The 16,717-nt window shown below is 35.8% G+C and overlaps 1 protein-coding gene across 2 annotated transcripts in view; it reads left to right on the forward strand.

The window, feature by feature from the left end:
• CFAP299 (cilia and flagella associated protein 299) overlaps nucleotides 1–16,717 on the forward strand; it is a 619,623-nt gene that overhangs the window by 280,942 nt on the left and 321,964 nt on the right. The window contains exon 4 of one of the 2 annotated variants that reach the window (XM_036279661.1): nucleotides 7,822–7,893. The exons of the other annotated variant lie outside the window; for it this stretch is intronic. Within the exon in view, the coding sequence (XP_036135554.1) occupies nucleotides 7,822–7,893 (72 nt within the window). The remainder of the gene's footprint in view (nucleotides 1–7,821; nucleotides 7,894–16,717) is intronic. 2 annotated transcript variants of the gene reach the window in all.

Raw genomic sequence — 16,717 nt, forward strand, 5'->3', positions numbered from 1 at the left:
ACTGTTAAACTCCCAGGAAAGCTTTGAGGTCTGAAACTTGTGCTTAAGTTGTAAGGGATCATTTATTCCTGAAACATTTACAGTAGTGCTTTTATAAGGCATGTGACCTAATCATAATATGTGCCTTTAGCACCAAAGGAATGAAGGTTGTTGATTATCAGTAGGAAACTTGGATGTTGTGCACTTGAAATTGGGATACGAAGCAAAACAAAAAGCTAAAGATGACCAGATCTCAAAGGGAAAAATTAGTAATCCATGAATAATAAACAGGGAAAATATTTTTAAAAGGTAGGGTGTCAGAATACCTCCGAGATTGGTTTCACACATACGATCTGCACTTATATATAGCAGATTACCTCAATTCAAACTGACCTTGGCCACCGTACGAGGGCAATATTTTTGAAAGTGTGAGCTGTACTAAAACAGGTTCTGCAATGTATTAGACACAAATATGCTTTCCTTCCACGTTAGGCATGCAGAACTTTTTCCCACCTGTTTATTTTTCCTTAAACAAACATATTATCTGATACAACGAGTCCAAAGAAAATTTTCTCTTCCTCTACGTGAATGAACTCCCCTCTCACCCTTTTGCTAAATCCTGGAGTTCCGATGTCGTTCAGGATCTTATATTACATCCATGTCACTTTTTGGAACCACTTCAAGGATATAGTGCCTTGAATTATTTTCAAGCATTTAATCGGCTTCTGTTTAAGTCAGTTTTCTCCTTCTGACAGTGTAAATTTATTTTCAATTGCAAATGTATGATAATACAGGCTGGACTCCCTGTGCCTGTTGTGAGGTTTGAAACAAAAAAACAAGCTTTGTCTGTCTTGGATAGCTGTAAAACAGTAGAAACATTAAGAGTGTTTCATCAGGTTGTACTGTAGCTCTCATGACAGTGTTTATTTTCTTTTCCACCATTAAAAATGTTAGGGAAAAAAATTCAAGTGTATGTGTGTGTGTGTGTGTGTAAATGGACAGCTCCTAAAAGAATGGTTCTAGATTAAGGGACAAGGTTTCTATTAAATTAATTTAGACTTATACGGTGGTAAAAAATATAAGGTGCTGGAGTCCATTTTAGATTCCTAGTTGTACTCTGATATTTACTAGTTAGAGCACTTTGGGAACATGACATTGCCCTTCCTGGCCTCAGTTTCCTCAGCGGTGGAATGAAGGTATCAGTGGCTCCCGCTCACTGGATTATAAAATGCTTTAAATGAGGTGGAGTGTGGTGTGTGCTTAGTGTTGGTGTCTGTACTTAGTGAGTGCTTAATAAATATTAGGTATTAACATGTACACAGGTGATGGTGATATAAAGTAGTGACCTTCTCATGTGGTAGAAGAGAGGAACCACTAGGGAAAACTTAATAGGTTCTATTATTTTTAGTTCATAGATGACAAAATTGAGACTCAAAGAGGTGACAGCTTATATCCATCTTAATTATCTAGCAAGATACAGAGGTTAAGCTTCTAATCTCACTGTTTTATCATATGGCACATTTAAATAGAAAAATTTGTACTACTCCAACTTATTTTTCCCTAAATTTTGAGTTTACTTGATTTGGATACTGTTTAAAATTTTTTATTTGAAGAATTGACCTCGATGTAAAATATGTGCATTTTGAAGGTAAATGGTATTGATAAATATACTACAAATACTATGGGAGTTTGAGGACTTTATGTATGACTTCTCAGTTCCTCCCCTAAATTTGGAATCAATCGAGAGAAAATCCTGAAGTCAGTAGAATGAGAAAACGATTTTGACTCTCAAACAGGTAAATCTATACTGAAAGGATGGCTCAGGATAAAAGCAAATGGCCTTGCTATAGCTATCCTTTTCCCAGGCTAGATTTGGGAACAGCTAGCCTGAGGGAAAGTTTGTTCTGTAGAGCCTGCGGTTACCTAGAATCATTTTACCACTTCACAGGTACATACAGCTTTGCCTTGATTGGCTCCACCTATTTGAGAGAAGCTAGGGTCACTAACTTATTTATTTCTGTGGAGAGAAATGAGGAGTAGAACAAAACAGGTTTGTTTGTTTGTTTCAATTAAGAATTTACCAGTGAGTGTAAATGAGAAGGCAGGGATGGAACCCTGGATGCATGTCTACTAAAGTTAGGCTACTTGACAAGAATGTGGACAATCACTGCAGGTTTGAGAGGTTATCCCAGAGATTCTGCCTAAATAAGATAACATAAATAAAGTATATAAACATAGAAAGGAAGAATTCAAAGAGTCAAAACTGAACTTTGAACTCTTACCAAGTTCAAAGGAATTAATTTTTTAAAATCACAAAAGCTACTAAGTAAGAAGACCAAATATCAAATCTTTTCCTTATGCTAGAGGAGAATTCTAGAATAAAAACAATATAAAAAAATAATCAACCATTAGATGTGGGTTGATAAGAGACAGACAAATTCAGTGTCCTTCGTGGTGAATCACCTTTCTCAGTTGCTTAGCAGCGAGTTGGCTCAGCAGGTGTATGTTCAACAGAAGAACAGTCGTGGGGTCCAGAGGCTCCCCCTTTCTAACAGGGCCATCCCTCCATGAGGAGGTTTCTACTGTTAGAGATCAAGCAGATTTCCCTGCCCCTTAACCTTGTAAATATGTTGTCTGTTACTGACTCAAGCTCCCTCTGTGCTGGAACACTGGCCATGTGTACATAGACCTGAGCAGTAGGTGACGAGAGTTGAGGGCTGGGGTGCTGTATGCCCTACTGCTGCTTTGCTGACCAGGTTTCTCTTGATAGCCTATCTTCAGTCTGCACTGTGAAGTGCTGGTGGTGTGTGCTCTTGACTGGCAACTAGAAAGGAAAGATGAACACCCATGTTTCAAGATTAATGCAGGGACAGCAATTTTAAAAAGCAATGAATTGTTCGAAAGTATGAATTACATGTCACATCAGAAAGGCAGGATGGATAGATGTCAATGACCTTGGCTTAGACCCCCGTTCCCTGAGGCCAGTGTGATACCAGAAGGAAAAATGTAAACCTAGGAAGGGATTAAAAGGAGGACAGGGAAGAGGAGAATTCTGAGCCAACCAAACATTTTCATCAAAGAAAATGTGTTTAGCTAGAAAGAAGGTAACTGAGTTTATTTTACACTGGCAAGATCACATGTTTTGCCACCGGTGAAAATGGAGGCTCACAAGGTAAGTTTAGTTGTAGACAGAAAAATTTAAAGCTACATGTTTTATGGCTGAGTTATGTAAAATTTTACCTCAATTAAAAAAGAAATGATTATTTGTAATTCTACTTGAGGTCATGTTCAGATAATATATTCATATTTTAGAAAGTGGGAACTAGATGATTTTCACTGAAGAGATACTTCTGTGCAAATACATTTTCTGTTGAACAACATTTACTTTTCAACCAAGTGCTTAATAAGCATGTCTATGACTTTATTTTCCAAAGGTAAAAAGTGGCCTAATGGGAGGAGAGGGAAAATGCCAAAATGATTTTCCTAGAGTGTTTCCATAATAATCACTTTTCTTTAAACATAAAAGAAGTTACACTAATACATCTTACTCTACAGACTGGAAAACTGAAAAAACTAGGTTATATAACCAAGAGGATAACATTATGAAATACTCTTACTGAGTTTACTACCTCACCTTTTAAATATAAGGAATAGAAAAAACAACATCAGGGATGTGTTTTCAAGAATGAGCTTTATGCTTGCGGTATATTATTCTGGCTCTAAACGTAACCTGTGTATAAACTGAAAAGAGGACATTTATTTGTTTTTATCAAAAAAATAAACAGTTTGTTACCTACTTGATAACATATCATTATGCCAGCTTTTTTTTTTCTTTTTTGAATCTTTTTCTTTAGACAAATCTCAAATTATCAGAAAAGCAAGGAATAATAGAGAGAACACCTCTATACCTTTCATTTTTTTGTCATTGTGAAATATATATATTTTAATCCTCACCCAAGGACATTTTTCCACTTTTTGTTCAGATAGAGCGGGAGGGAGAGAGAGGAAAGGAGAGAGAGAGAGAAACATCGACGTGAAAGGGACACATCGAGTGGCTGCTACCTGCACGACCCAACCAGGGCCGGGGACAAACTGCAACCGAGGTACATGCCCTTAGCGGGAACCGAACCCGGGTCTCTCTGGACTGCAGGCCAATGCTCTAATCGCTGAGTCAAACCGGCCAGGGCTGAAATATATTTTTTAAGAGAAAAGAAAGTTGATAATAATTTCTCAACAATACACAACAATTATGCCAAACCTGTTTTTCATGGGGCAACATCATTCAATTGAGTGATGATAGTTTGAGGAAAGAGAATTACACTGTGTATATAGGACACAGCCAGTTAAAAGCAGGAAACAAAACCAAACAAACAAAAAACTTCAATCAATCAGCTTGTTTCTCGCCCTTTTGTTCTATACCTCGGAAAGTGGTTGAATGTGTCTTTTTTCTGTTTGTTTTAGCACTGTGTAGATCAAGCAAGTTAGGTTTATATTATATTTTTCAAACATGTTTTTATTGATTTTAGAGAGAGAGGAAAAGGAGAAGGAAGGAGAGAGAAACATCGATGTGAGAGAGAAACATCAATTAGTTGCCTCCTGAGCACACTCTGATGGGAGTCAGTCCCACAACCTGGCCAAGTGCCCTGATCGGGAATGGAACGGGCAACCTTTCAGTGCACAGGACGGTGCTCAACCAACTGAGCCACACTTGCCAGGGCAAACAAGTTGCTTTTATCTTGAAGCAATCTGAGGTTACTTTCAACTGTCTCAAGTGTTTCTTTATTGTCAGTTTTAATTTTTATATATATATAAATTTATATGTTAAATTTTAATTCTACATTTTTAAAAAATATTTTTTCTTTATTAATTTTTAGAGAGAGAGGAAAGGAGAGAGAGGGATAGAAACATCAATAAGAGGCAACATTAATTGGCTGCCTCCTGCATGCCCCCTACTGGAGATCTGGCCCACAACCTGGGCATGTGTCCTGACCGGGAATCAAACAGGCAACCTCTTGGTGCATGGGTCAATGCTAAACCAGTGAGCCACACAGACCAGGCTTATTTATATTTTTTACTTTAAATAATTTTTTATTTTTCAATTATACTTGACATACAATATTATATTAGTTTTAGTTGTACAACCCTATGATTAGACATTATATAACCTACTAAGTGATTATTCCAATAATCTCATACCCATTCATTTTTAATTGTACTTTTAAGAATCTTAATATATTGAGTACTTAAAAGTTAGTCATATTGCATTGTTCTGTGTGTTTCATGGGTAACATCCCAGTTTCCCATGGTTTCTGGGAAGGACAGCTTTGGTGAGTCTACCCAAGTTCTCTTAGGGTAATGGGGGCCAAATTTTATTTCTTTTGTAATCATAAGAGGGTCTAATTCACTGCTCAAAAGAAGAGATAAAGCTTTCAACTATTAGCTAATGAACTGTTTTAAAAAATAATAAGTAGCCCTGGCCAGTTTGGCTCAGCGGTTAGAGCGTCGGCCTGCGGTACAGAGAGACCTGGGTTCGGTTCCCGCTAAGGGCACGTACTTCGGTTGCAGTTTGTCCCCGGCCCTGGTTGGTCGTGTGGGTGGCAGCCACTCGATGTGTCCCTTCACGTCGATGTTTCTCTCTCTCTCCCCTTCCTCTCTCTCCCTCCCACTCTATCTGTACAAAAAATGGAAAAATATCCTCAGGTGAGGATAAAAAAAAAAAAAAAAAAAAAAAAAAAAATAAGTAAATGGATGTATAAATAAGTAAATGTCTTAATAATGGGTATGAATTTTAAAAGTGAAAATCCCATTTCCAACCTCATTGTTTCTTTTGAAACTAATGGTGTCTTATAAATCTTCCCCAAAATATCCTAAGTATGAACAAAGATATCTAGTCATCACTATAGTGGTAGGTATATAGTATAGACAGCTATAGAAGTATAAATATACCTATAAATAGAATTACAGATGTAGATTTAGAAATATTTTGTCACATCTTATCTGATGGGTTGTACTATATATGCTCTTTTCACATAGCACTGTACCTCAACTAGCTGGCGCTATTAGATCATGAAGATCAGCCTCAGTCTTTTTCAAAACTGCATAATATTTTATTGTAATGACATGCCATAATGTTTTAATTATATCCCAAACAATAAACATTTAGTTTTTTTTTTTCTTTTTACTTTTTGCTGTTATAAAGCAAACATACATTTGCTGTGTATATCTTTCTCTCATCTGAGATTTTCTGTAAAGTAAATTTCTAGCAGAGCATTTTAGTTGTGATAGTAATTGTTAAATAATTTTGATAATTGTTTGAAATTTCTTATCTTTGGCACATAGTAGTATACATTCAGGAAATGTTTGTAGAAGGAAGGAAAGGTGGAAGGAGGAAGGAGGATGGGAAGGAAGTCAGGAAGGCTAGTATTTTGGGGACAGTTTTCTTTACCTAAGAGAAAGAGAACAGGGCTCTCTCAGTCAAGATTATCATTACCTTTACTTAACAATTTTCCACTATGCTTTTATATCTTTTTACTTGTATATTTTATATTGTGTACTTACTATATCTTCCAGAGGCCAACTTGAATGTTACTTCCTTAGGAATAATATAACAAATAGAATGTTACATATTTTTATTTTATGATCCTGTCATATTCTAAACTTCACCACACTTGCCATTTTTTTCAACAACTGTCTCCATAGATAGACAAGAAGCAGGAAGCACAATAAGGATAGAGGCTCTGTCTGTCTTGTTTGTCAATGTATTCTCTACTTCACAAGTATGTCTAGGTGCCCAGCATTTGTTAAAAGCAAAAGGAGAGGGGGAGATAATTAAAAAGAGTCACAGAGAGAGACAGAGAGAAATAGAAAGAGAAACAAACAGAGAGAGTTGGTGATAGAGAAAAAGCAAGAAAGAGAAGGAAGAATGGAAACCGGGAAGGAGACTAGAAGGTTGATGATGCCAAGGGTTAGACCTGTAAATATGAGAGAACTATGTAAAGATGAATGGTAAGAAAAACCAAACACTGAGATATAAGAATCTTAGTATTTCCTGACTACAGAATCAGGGAAACATTGGATCATTTCCCCAAAAAACCAAAGGAGTTGAGGGCTTGTTTTGCAATTTAATTGGTGCAAAGACAACTGGGAAAAGCTTCACTGTGAAGATAAAATACCTGCTTTCTATTACCTAATGCTGAGGGAATAGAAATGTAATAACAGTCATGAATCTATCATAGTTGGGTTAGTTTGGAAATTACACTGGACTAGAAGGTTATATGAGGTAATTTTTGTAATTTTTATTTTAGATTAGAGTGTAATGTAGTGGAGGCATTGATAAAACATTTCCTAGCTAAAATTTCTTTTGGATTCTACTATAATTATATATACCTCTATACCTATATATTTATATACCTATATTTATATGTAGATATACATATGCTTATATAACTATACTGTATGGAGATATACATATTAAAGAAATGAACTATCTTAAATTTTAAAACATTCAAATGTATTGCTAAACTTAAATAATTAGGAACTAGATTTTTCAGTTTATAAGCTTCTTGCTTCTTCTAACTTACCCTCTTCTTTCTGGGCCAAGTGTCTCTTTCCACCAACACTGGAAAGTGGGTTTGTGAAAGGAAAGTATAAGCAAATGGAACACTTAAAAAACTAATAGCAGGTGACACATTTTTTTGTTTGTTTATTTTACTTATCAATATTCTCATACTGACTGATGACTGATTCCAATAACACCAGAGGATGGGACTCAAATTATGCATTAATAGGAGGATTTAACTTATGGAACATGCCTCACTTGGATTTCCTCCTAATTTATTGGAGTTAAATCAACAGGAGGCTGATGCTGCTCGTACCTTGAAGAAGCAACTAGCAGAACGTAGTGCTCATGGAAAAGTTTCCTTAACAAGTTAGAAAAACATTTTGGCTTCATCCTACATATTACTACACTCCAAGGTCTATTGCTACTGTTTTCCGAATTACTCACTGGCTGGATGAATGGCAGGTACAAGTAGTGCTTTTATTGCAATACACAGATGTCGATATTTTCCACGATTTTCCTAGAGTAAATGGAGGGTTTCCATATCAAAAAACTCATTTTGAGTGTAATAAAAGAATTGAGATTTTCACTTTTTAAAGATCCATACAACTACCACATTTTAATTTTTTTAAAGTTTGTTTAAAGAATTTGTCTTTTTGGCATTGATAGAAAGCAGATGTTGCCTGATGGGAAGAAGCCAGTTTTAATGAGTAATAATAACAGGTCTGAGGTAAAATAATCATATGGAGGGTCAGATATGGGTTATAATTCTTACGTAAAACTAGGTAAAACTAACTGTGTATTTGTGTGAGTGTGTGTGTGTGTGTGTGTGTGCCCGCGCGCGCGCGCGCCCAGAGGGGGAAGCATAATGAAAAGAAAGAAATGTTAGGTGAAACTGTTTTATGATAAAATTCAATTCTACATATGACTTGGGATTGCCTACATTTAAATTGATTTTAATTGTATATTTGAGGTTTGCATAGTGTGTGAAAACTTTTTTATTATTTTTCTTTTTCTTTATTGATCTTTAGAGAGAGAGGAAGGGAGAGGGAGAGAGAGAAAGAAGCATCAATGAGAGAGAACATCAATTGGCCACTTCCAGCATGCCCCGACTATGAATTGGGCCCACAACCTGGTCATGTTCCCTGACCGGGAATCGAACCGGTTACCATTTGGTACATGGGTTGACACTCAACCACTGAGCCACACCGGCTGGGTGTGTGTGAGACTTTTAAATCAGGTCTTATAACTCAGTATAAAGGACAGTATGGATGAATTTTTTTGAAAAGTTTCTAAGGGTTTTTAATATATATATATAAACCACCTATTTGAACACCTTACTATGTCCAGAAACTTAAGTTTGCTTTTGAAAGAATTAAGTATACATTATGTTAAATAAGATAGCTTTGTAAATAAATAGGGTTTTTGCCTTGTGTGCAATATTCATGCTAGTAAAACTTTTCAACGCAATCTGAATAATATGTGCAGTTATTAAAGCACTTTTTTTGTGATATTATTTAACTGTGTTAAGAATTTTTTTTTTATCCTCACCTGAGGACAACTTTCTATTTTTTGTTCAGATAGAGTGGGAGGGAGAGAGAGGAGGAGACAGAGAGAGAAAAACATCAATGTGAAAGGGACACATCGAGTGGCTGCCTCCCGCACGACCCTACCAGGGCCAGGGGCAAACTGCAACCAAGGTACGTGCCCTTAGTGGGAACCGAACCTGGGTCTCTGTAGACCGCAGGCAGACGCTCTAACCGCTGAGCCAAACTGGCCAGGGCAAGAATCTTGATAATTTTGTCATGTCGTTCATGCATATATTTCCAAGGATATTTTGCAGCTGTAAGAAAGAAAGATCTCTTACTTTTCGAGATGACATGGAGGGACCTGGAGAATATTGTGCTAAGTGAAATAAGCCAATCAGAGAAAGACAAATATCACATGATCTCTTATTTGTGGAATATCACTTATTTGTGGAATATAATGAACACGATAATAAGCTGTCAAACAAAATAGATCCAGAGACATGGAAGAGGGGAACAGACTGACAAACCTCAGAGGGAAGGGGTTTGGGAGGTGAGAAGAGAGAAACCAAAGAACTTACATGCATATATGCACAACCAATGGACACACAATAGTGCTCTGAAGGCAAGAAAGAAGTGGGCAGGAGTCAGGAGGGGGATGTCAATGTGTGTGAGGGGGGGAGTTGGGGGAAGAAGGGAGGAAAATCTGAATACTTTCAACAATAATTATATATGTACTATTCCCAAGGTCAGGAAACTATTTGGAGGGATATCCTTTTAGAATTGTTTGTTTAGTTTATAGGGTTTCTGTATTAAAACATAAATATTCTCACTTTTCTTAATGTTGGATTATTTCAAGAGAATTTTTTTTAATATTAGTTAAATTTTAAGCAATACAGAGTAAAAAGGGGCTAATATTATTTTTATTTCTTTTTCATTTTTGTAATGGACCAATTTGATAATGAAATATGTAATGACCCTTTAAAAATACTGTGTTTTCATAGCAGTTTTAGGTTCACAGCAAAACTGAGAGGAAGGTACAGAGATTTCCCACATACCAGCTATCCCTACATGTGCATAGGCCCACTGTCAGCCTCCCTCAGCATACTGGTACATTTGTTAAAGTCAAGGAGCCTATATCGTAATCACCTGAAGTCCACACTTTACATTATAGTTCACTTCACTATTGGCGTTGTACATTCTATGGGTTTGGACAAATGTATAATGATATATATTCATCATTATAGTATAATACAGAGTATTTTCATTGTCCTAAAAATCCTCTCTGCTTTGTCTCTTCATACCTTTCCCCCACCCTTCACTGATCTTTTTCTGTCTCCATAGTTTTTTGCGTCTTCAGAATGTCTTTCAGTTGGAATACGTCAGCCTTTGAGTTAGTAATATGCATTTAAATTTCCTCTACATATTTTCACGGCTTGATAGCTTATTTCTTTTTAGTGCTGAATAATATCCCATTGTCTAGATGTTTATTTATTCATCTACCTACTAAAGGACATCTTAGTTGCTTCCAGGTTTTGGCAATTATGAATAAAACTGCTACAAGCATCTCTGTGTAGGTTTTTCTGTGGCCATAAGTATTCAACTCCTTTGAGTAAATATCAAGGTGCTATAATGATTTTATAATGTGTGTTTCATGTTTACAACTTTTCCTTTTTTTTTTTTTTGTTAATAAGGCTTTAGTGGAAATTTATGTGTAACAGTATATTTTGGTAGTTTTTCAGTAATACATAGCCTGTCTATATATTTGCATGTCTGTGTGTTGTGACCATATCCCTGTTCCCACTAATGGATTTTGTCTAATAAAATAATAATTTTGTTTGAATAGTCTATAAATGACTCTCAAATTGATAAAGTGAGGGAAAAAGCTCAATATCCTAAACTGTGTTTGAGCAAACCAAGTACTGTTTAAAAAACTGAATGAATGCTCATTAATAGCTATGGATTTTCAGATAACTTGCATGTTTAAGCTTAATACTTCACAAAGTAGTTCTAAGTTCATTTATTAATTAAAGAGGTTTCTCTTTGTAGTATCTCTTCTTGATCATATTAACAGTTTATTTCTTTTAATAGAAGCTCTAATAAAAATAAATAAAAGCAGTAAGGTGCAGAGAGAAATGAGGGTCTGCTCTATGTCTGTGGAACATATACAACAATTTTATTGGAGTGAGTTTCCTTGAAGTTGTCTGAACCTCCAGTTCCCTACAAATGGACAGAGTACTGAAACAGTAAAAAGATGCACATATATGAAAAAGACAATGTTTTTTCAGCTTTATTGAGGTATAGTTGACAAATAAAAATCATACATATTTAAAGTGTGCAATGGGATCATTTGGTATACATTGTGAAATGATTGCACTAATCAAGCTAATTAGCAAGTCCATCTCGTCCATCTCCATACATAGCTAAACTTTTGTTGTTGTTGTTGTTGAGAACATGAGATCTACTCTCATAGTAAATTTTAAGTCTACTAGATGTTATTATTACATACAGTTATCAATCTGTACATTATATCCCCAGAAGCTATTTACCCTTTAGATTTGTACCCTTTGGCTAGTATCTCCCTATCTTCCACACCCACAGCCCCTGGCAGCCACCATTCTACTCTGCTTCTGTGAGTTTGACTATTTTAAGATTTCATATATAAGTAAGATCACACAGTACTTTTTGGGGGGTCTGGCTTAGTTCACTTAGCATAATGTCCTTGAGCTTCATCTATATTGTTGCAAATGGTAGGATGCCCTTCCTTTATATGGCCAAATAATATTCCACAACACCATTTTTATGGCTAAATTACCCCCCCACACACACACACATATACAGTAGAATATTATATATACCACATTTTCTTTATTGGTCCATTGCTAATATACAGTTAGGTTTTTTCCATATCTTGGCTATTGTGAATAATGCTGCAATAAATATGAAAGTGCAGAGCTCTCTTTGGGATTTAGATTTTATTTTCTTTGGATGTCTACCCAGAAGTGGAAATCCTGGGTCATATGATAGTTCTATTTTAATTTTTTGAGGAACCTCCATACTGTTTTACATAATGGCTGTACCAGTTTACCCTTCCACTAACTCTATATTCTCTTCACTTATCTCTTGGCTTTTTGATAACAGCTCCCCTAGTAGGTATGAGGTGATATCTCATTATGCTTTTCATTGGCATTTCCCTAATACTCAGTAATGTTGAGCACCTTTTCATATACCTGTTGGCCATTTGTGTGTTTGTTTTGTAAAAACATCTGTCCAGGACATTTGCTCATTTCTAAACCAGATTACTTGGGGTTTTGCTATGGAGATGTATTAGTTCTTCAAATAATTTACATATGAACTTCTTATTAGATATATGGTTTGTAAATATTGTCTCCCAAAAAGAGAAGAAACTCTAACAAAATGGTGTGCTAGTTTAATGGCTAAGAAGAAATAGCCACTTCTTATTTTATCTCCCACTCCATCTTGCATCTTTCCTATGACACTCATCACATTCTTTCTTACACTACAGTATTCCACATATATCTTTTCTTCAAAACATTTTTAACTTTCTCAAACACGGTGTCTAAGCCCAGTGTCTTAATAATAATAGTATAGAATCTAAGTTGTTTAATTAACTAACATAATATAGAGAACTCTTATCTTAAGGTTTTATCAGAATGGATCTAAAGCTAAAAAAGTTCTTGGGGATCTTATTTTTGATACCATAAAATCTACAAAGTAATATAAGCCTCTTTGTAAGTGTAAACTTGTGGTTTGTGTTCAGTGATAATTATAAAGGTTTTTTGTGTGTTTTTTTTTTTTTTTTAATATACCCATGTTGCAGTCTGAAATCTTGTTATTAGCCCAGAGACTTGCTGGCAAGAGGGTTTCATCAGTCGTGGTTAAGTTGCTCTGGGTGGCCTATAACCATGATGTCATTATCAGTTGCAGGATGAGCTGGTCACACTGTTTGCAGTTTCACTGAGCTGTTCTATCAGCTCTCCAGAAGTAAATGCAAATAAACGGGTTCCAAACCCCTTCAGAGCACACTGTAAATCTTTGTAACTTCATGGCCAAATGGTAAACCGCAGTACCATATGACTCAAGTCCCCTGAGACAGTCATGTTATTCCTGTCAGACTTTTCTTCCCCCATTCGTCAGCTGGAGGCTTTCATCTCCTTTGAAAGCCATGGCCTTTCAAGTAGGGGTGAAATTACACCTGTCAGTAATAAATGTACCCAGTACTCTCTATCAGTCCATCATTTCACAAAAGAAATTAAAAGGAAGCATAACCTATTCCATATTCATTTAGCAACACTTTTGCCCCCCCCCCTTTTTTTTGGTACTATTAAGTACCTTCCAGTGATGTAATTGTTGAGAGAGTTTAAAAAGCAGTCACCTAAACTGGGGGTGATATGGAACCTTGGGGAAATCAGCTTCCATGTGAGCTATATATTATATTCAGTAACTGCATTAAACATATATGACAGAAAGATTGAACTGTGTACATAATCTACAATGGCAATCTCAATGTGCCCCTTAGCACACTTGTTCTGTTTATTTTTGCTGTGTTACACTCTGATAACTTTGTGGTTGCCCGTAATACCATACAGCAGGTGCACCTGGACGGCCACCATTTTATTTACATAGAGAACAAAGTTAATGTTTTATCGAATGCAGGCCACACCTGGGTTGGGAAGCAGTGTGCAAATCAAAATTGCAACTTGCTTTTAGCCTGATATTTGAACTCTGTTGAGCAAACTCTCTTGAAAGTTTTGAAGACTTGGTCTCTTAACTCCCCATTAACCAGAGGATGAAAGGGAGCCTGAAGACTAAGTACATTGCCCGTAATGCTACCACTCACTATGGAAGGTCTTGATTTAAGCAGTGAGAATAACTGAATTGTGTCATTATTGCCCACACTATATACTGTTCCAGGCAGAGAATTCTTTAAATACAAATGTGTTTGGCCTAATATACCTGAGTGTGAGGGAAAAGGTTTTGATTAACGCCCTAAAACTGAACTAGATGGAGGAATGAATATTGGGTGAACTTCACAGATCACTGATGATGGTGATGCTCTAAAGGTTTCCTTGTTGTTATTCCTCAAGAACATATATGCCAATGTTTTAAGATTATGATGCAGCTAAGAATATATTAATACAATTAGCTACCTACAAGTGTTAGCCAAACATTCGATTTTATTATTTCCAGAACACAAAGGATAGGTATAATTCCTCTATTTCTATACCTTGTTTCTTATCCTCTGTATTCCCCTTTTGTCTTTACTCTAAAGAGAAAAATAACACAGTAAACCAAAAAGTGGAGCCTAAGGCCTAGTGAGAAGGATTATGTTCTTCTATCTTAATGGAAAGAGTTGTGATGAAGGTAAATTACACTAGACTATTTTAAGTCTCAAGGGGTGATTCAAAACAAATAGGAAGTATGTTCTTCACAGAAAGTGTCCTAAGAGGTGCCTTTGTGTGACTTATGATGACCTGATCCTACTAGTTTTAGATTTAAGAGATGACAGGCAATCCATGACAGTGGTGAGGCACCGACTAACTCTACATTAAGGCTCTTTCATTGAAAAGCAGACCTTGATGTTATGAACACAGGTACTCTAATTAGAGAAGCTGGCTCTGCACTGATGTGGATACTGGGGGAAAGGGGGCTAGGACTTGTGCTGGAGAAGTGTGTGTTGTGTGTGTGTTTGGAAGCCTGATTATACTACTGAAATATTGGGAGGAAAAGTTAATGTCATTTGTTTGACAGAGAAGTTAGAAGATATGGGACAATATTTGGGGGAATTTTTGTTTGTGTGCTTGTTTTTTGACTTGGACGATTAAATGCTGACAATTGCTGGCAATGCAGCTCTTTCTAAATGTGGTTAGTCTTAAATTTCAATGAGTTCGTTCCATTTATTCAAAAATTTGTAAAAGCATTCATATACTTGGTATTAGAATGTTGTTTGAAGTTGAGATGTTTTGAAATGTTTTCAGATCAGAAGAGGAAAAACATGATTTTAGTATCAACATGCAGGAGACATATCTTTGGCTGCATATATACCAAATCTTTATGAATTAGTATAACATATTATGACCTTAAGTTTTCCATTTCTTCATTGATATATTTAAATGTTTATCAACCGATTATATTTCACATACCACATTATACTACAGATTTCCTCATTGGTAAAGAGTATTAGAACTTCATTTGTATTTTAATAAAATATTTAATTTGAGAATATCTTTATTGCATTAATTTTTTCTCTTTGCCCTCAATGTAGGCAGTAACTGAAGCAAAGCTGTTAATATTTAGTAATATAAGCAAATTAGTTTACCAGACTTTGGGAACCCTGATTTGAGCTTAGGTAACTGCAATCAGAGCACAGCATTTAGAAATGCTGGCTGTTTACTGGTGAAACACTGTTCATTGGCTAGGTAAATAGTGATATGGAAGCAAATTTGTGTAAGTGCAAAGTAAATAACAGTTCATTTACTTTTTTCTAATATTTCATGTATTTATAACAAAAGTATTATGGGTTATTGGAAGTCAAAATTCTTTACAAAGTAAAGCTTAAGGAGTATTTTATTACCTAACTGCAGTGTGTCTACTTTGGCATAGAAAACTGACACCCTGATTCACCCTATGGCGAACACGCATCTTGATACATCTAGCAACATAGCTTAGAAATAATTCATGTCTTTCCTTTCCACTCTGCACTCTCTGCAAGAACTTTTGGAAGAAGTTATTATTGGAAGAAACTGCTTAACTGCTTGTTGGCATGCAGTGGAGTAGGTTTATCTGGGTGGGTATCTGAGCCATCAATGCCTCCTTCAAAGTATAACTCCCTGGGGATCACCCACAACTCCATTCTTTCTGCCGCTAGGGGGCTGTTGATTAGCCTCAATTATCTGCTGCTTTGTTACTAGTCCTCTCCAGGAAAGGAGAGCTATTTCCTCTGACTGGTCCATATAATCTCAGATGTCTAAGGGTTAACTTTACATAAAATTATAAGAAACATCACATTGGACTGTATCATATCCTACTCCCATGTACGTTTTCTTTGTGTGTCTTCCCAAGTAAACTGTAACTTTCATCTGTGTACCTTAGATGTCAACCCTGGAACAATGTCAAAGTGGTTCTTTGCGAGCCCAGGCCTCCTGGCTACCCCAAAACTTATTAAATGACAATGAAAGGTTAAGACTTCATGATGGTCATGGCTGTAAGTCAAGTCTGGCCGGAATACTCTTTACTCTTTCAGGTCATTGAAGAAAAAATTAGAAGTAGAATAAGGTATACTTCTTACAATTAAGAGGTAAAAAGTATTGAATAAAGTAAAGCTTTTTTTCAAAGAAAAAATATCACCTGCCACATGTAAACATTTTATTTCATGAGCATGTAAGTAAAGAATGTAAATAGTTTTTCTCAGAGGCATAGGACTGAAGGACAACCAATCAAGAAAGTAATCTGATAATAATTCAATATAATTTTCTCAAGTTTATAGTTAAGTACTTTTATATTTAAAAGTATACCATGGGTACCAAAAAAAGTTGAAATTTTTCCTATCTTAGGAAAAAAATTAGGGCTATATAAATCTAATTTAGAGGTGAAATTATATAAAGCAAATATCAATGAAGTTTTAGAAAATAAA

The sequence above is a fragment of the Molossus molossus genome, unplaced genomic scaffold, assembly GCF_014108415.1.
Source record: "Molossus molossus isolate mMolMol1 unplaced genomic scaffold, mMolMol1.p scaffold_m16_p_1, whole genome shotgun sequence".
NCBI lineage: Eukaryota > Metazoa > Chordata > Mammalia > Chiroptera > Molossidae > Molossus > Molossus molossus.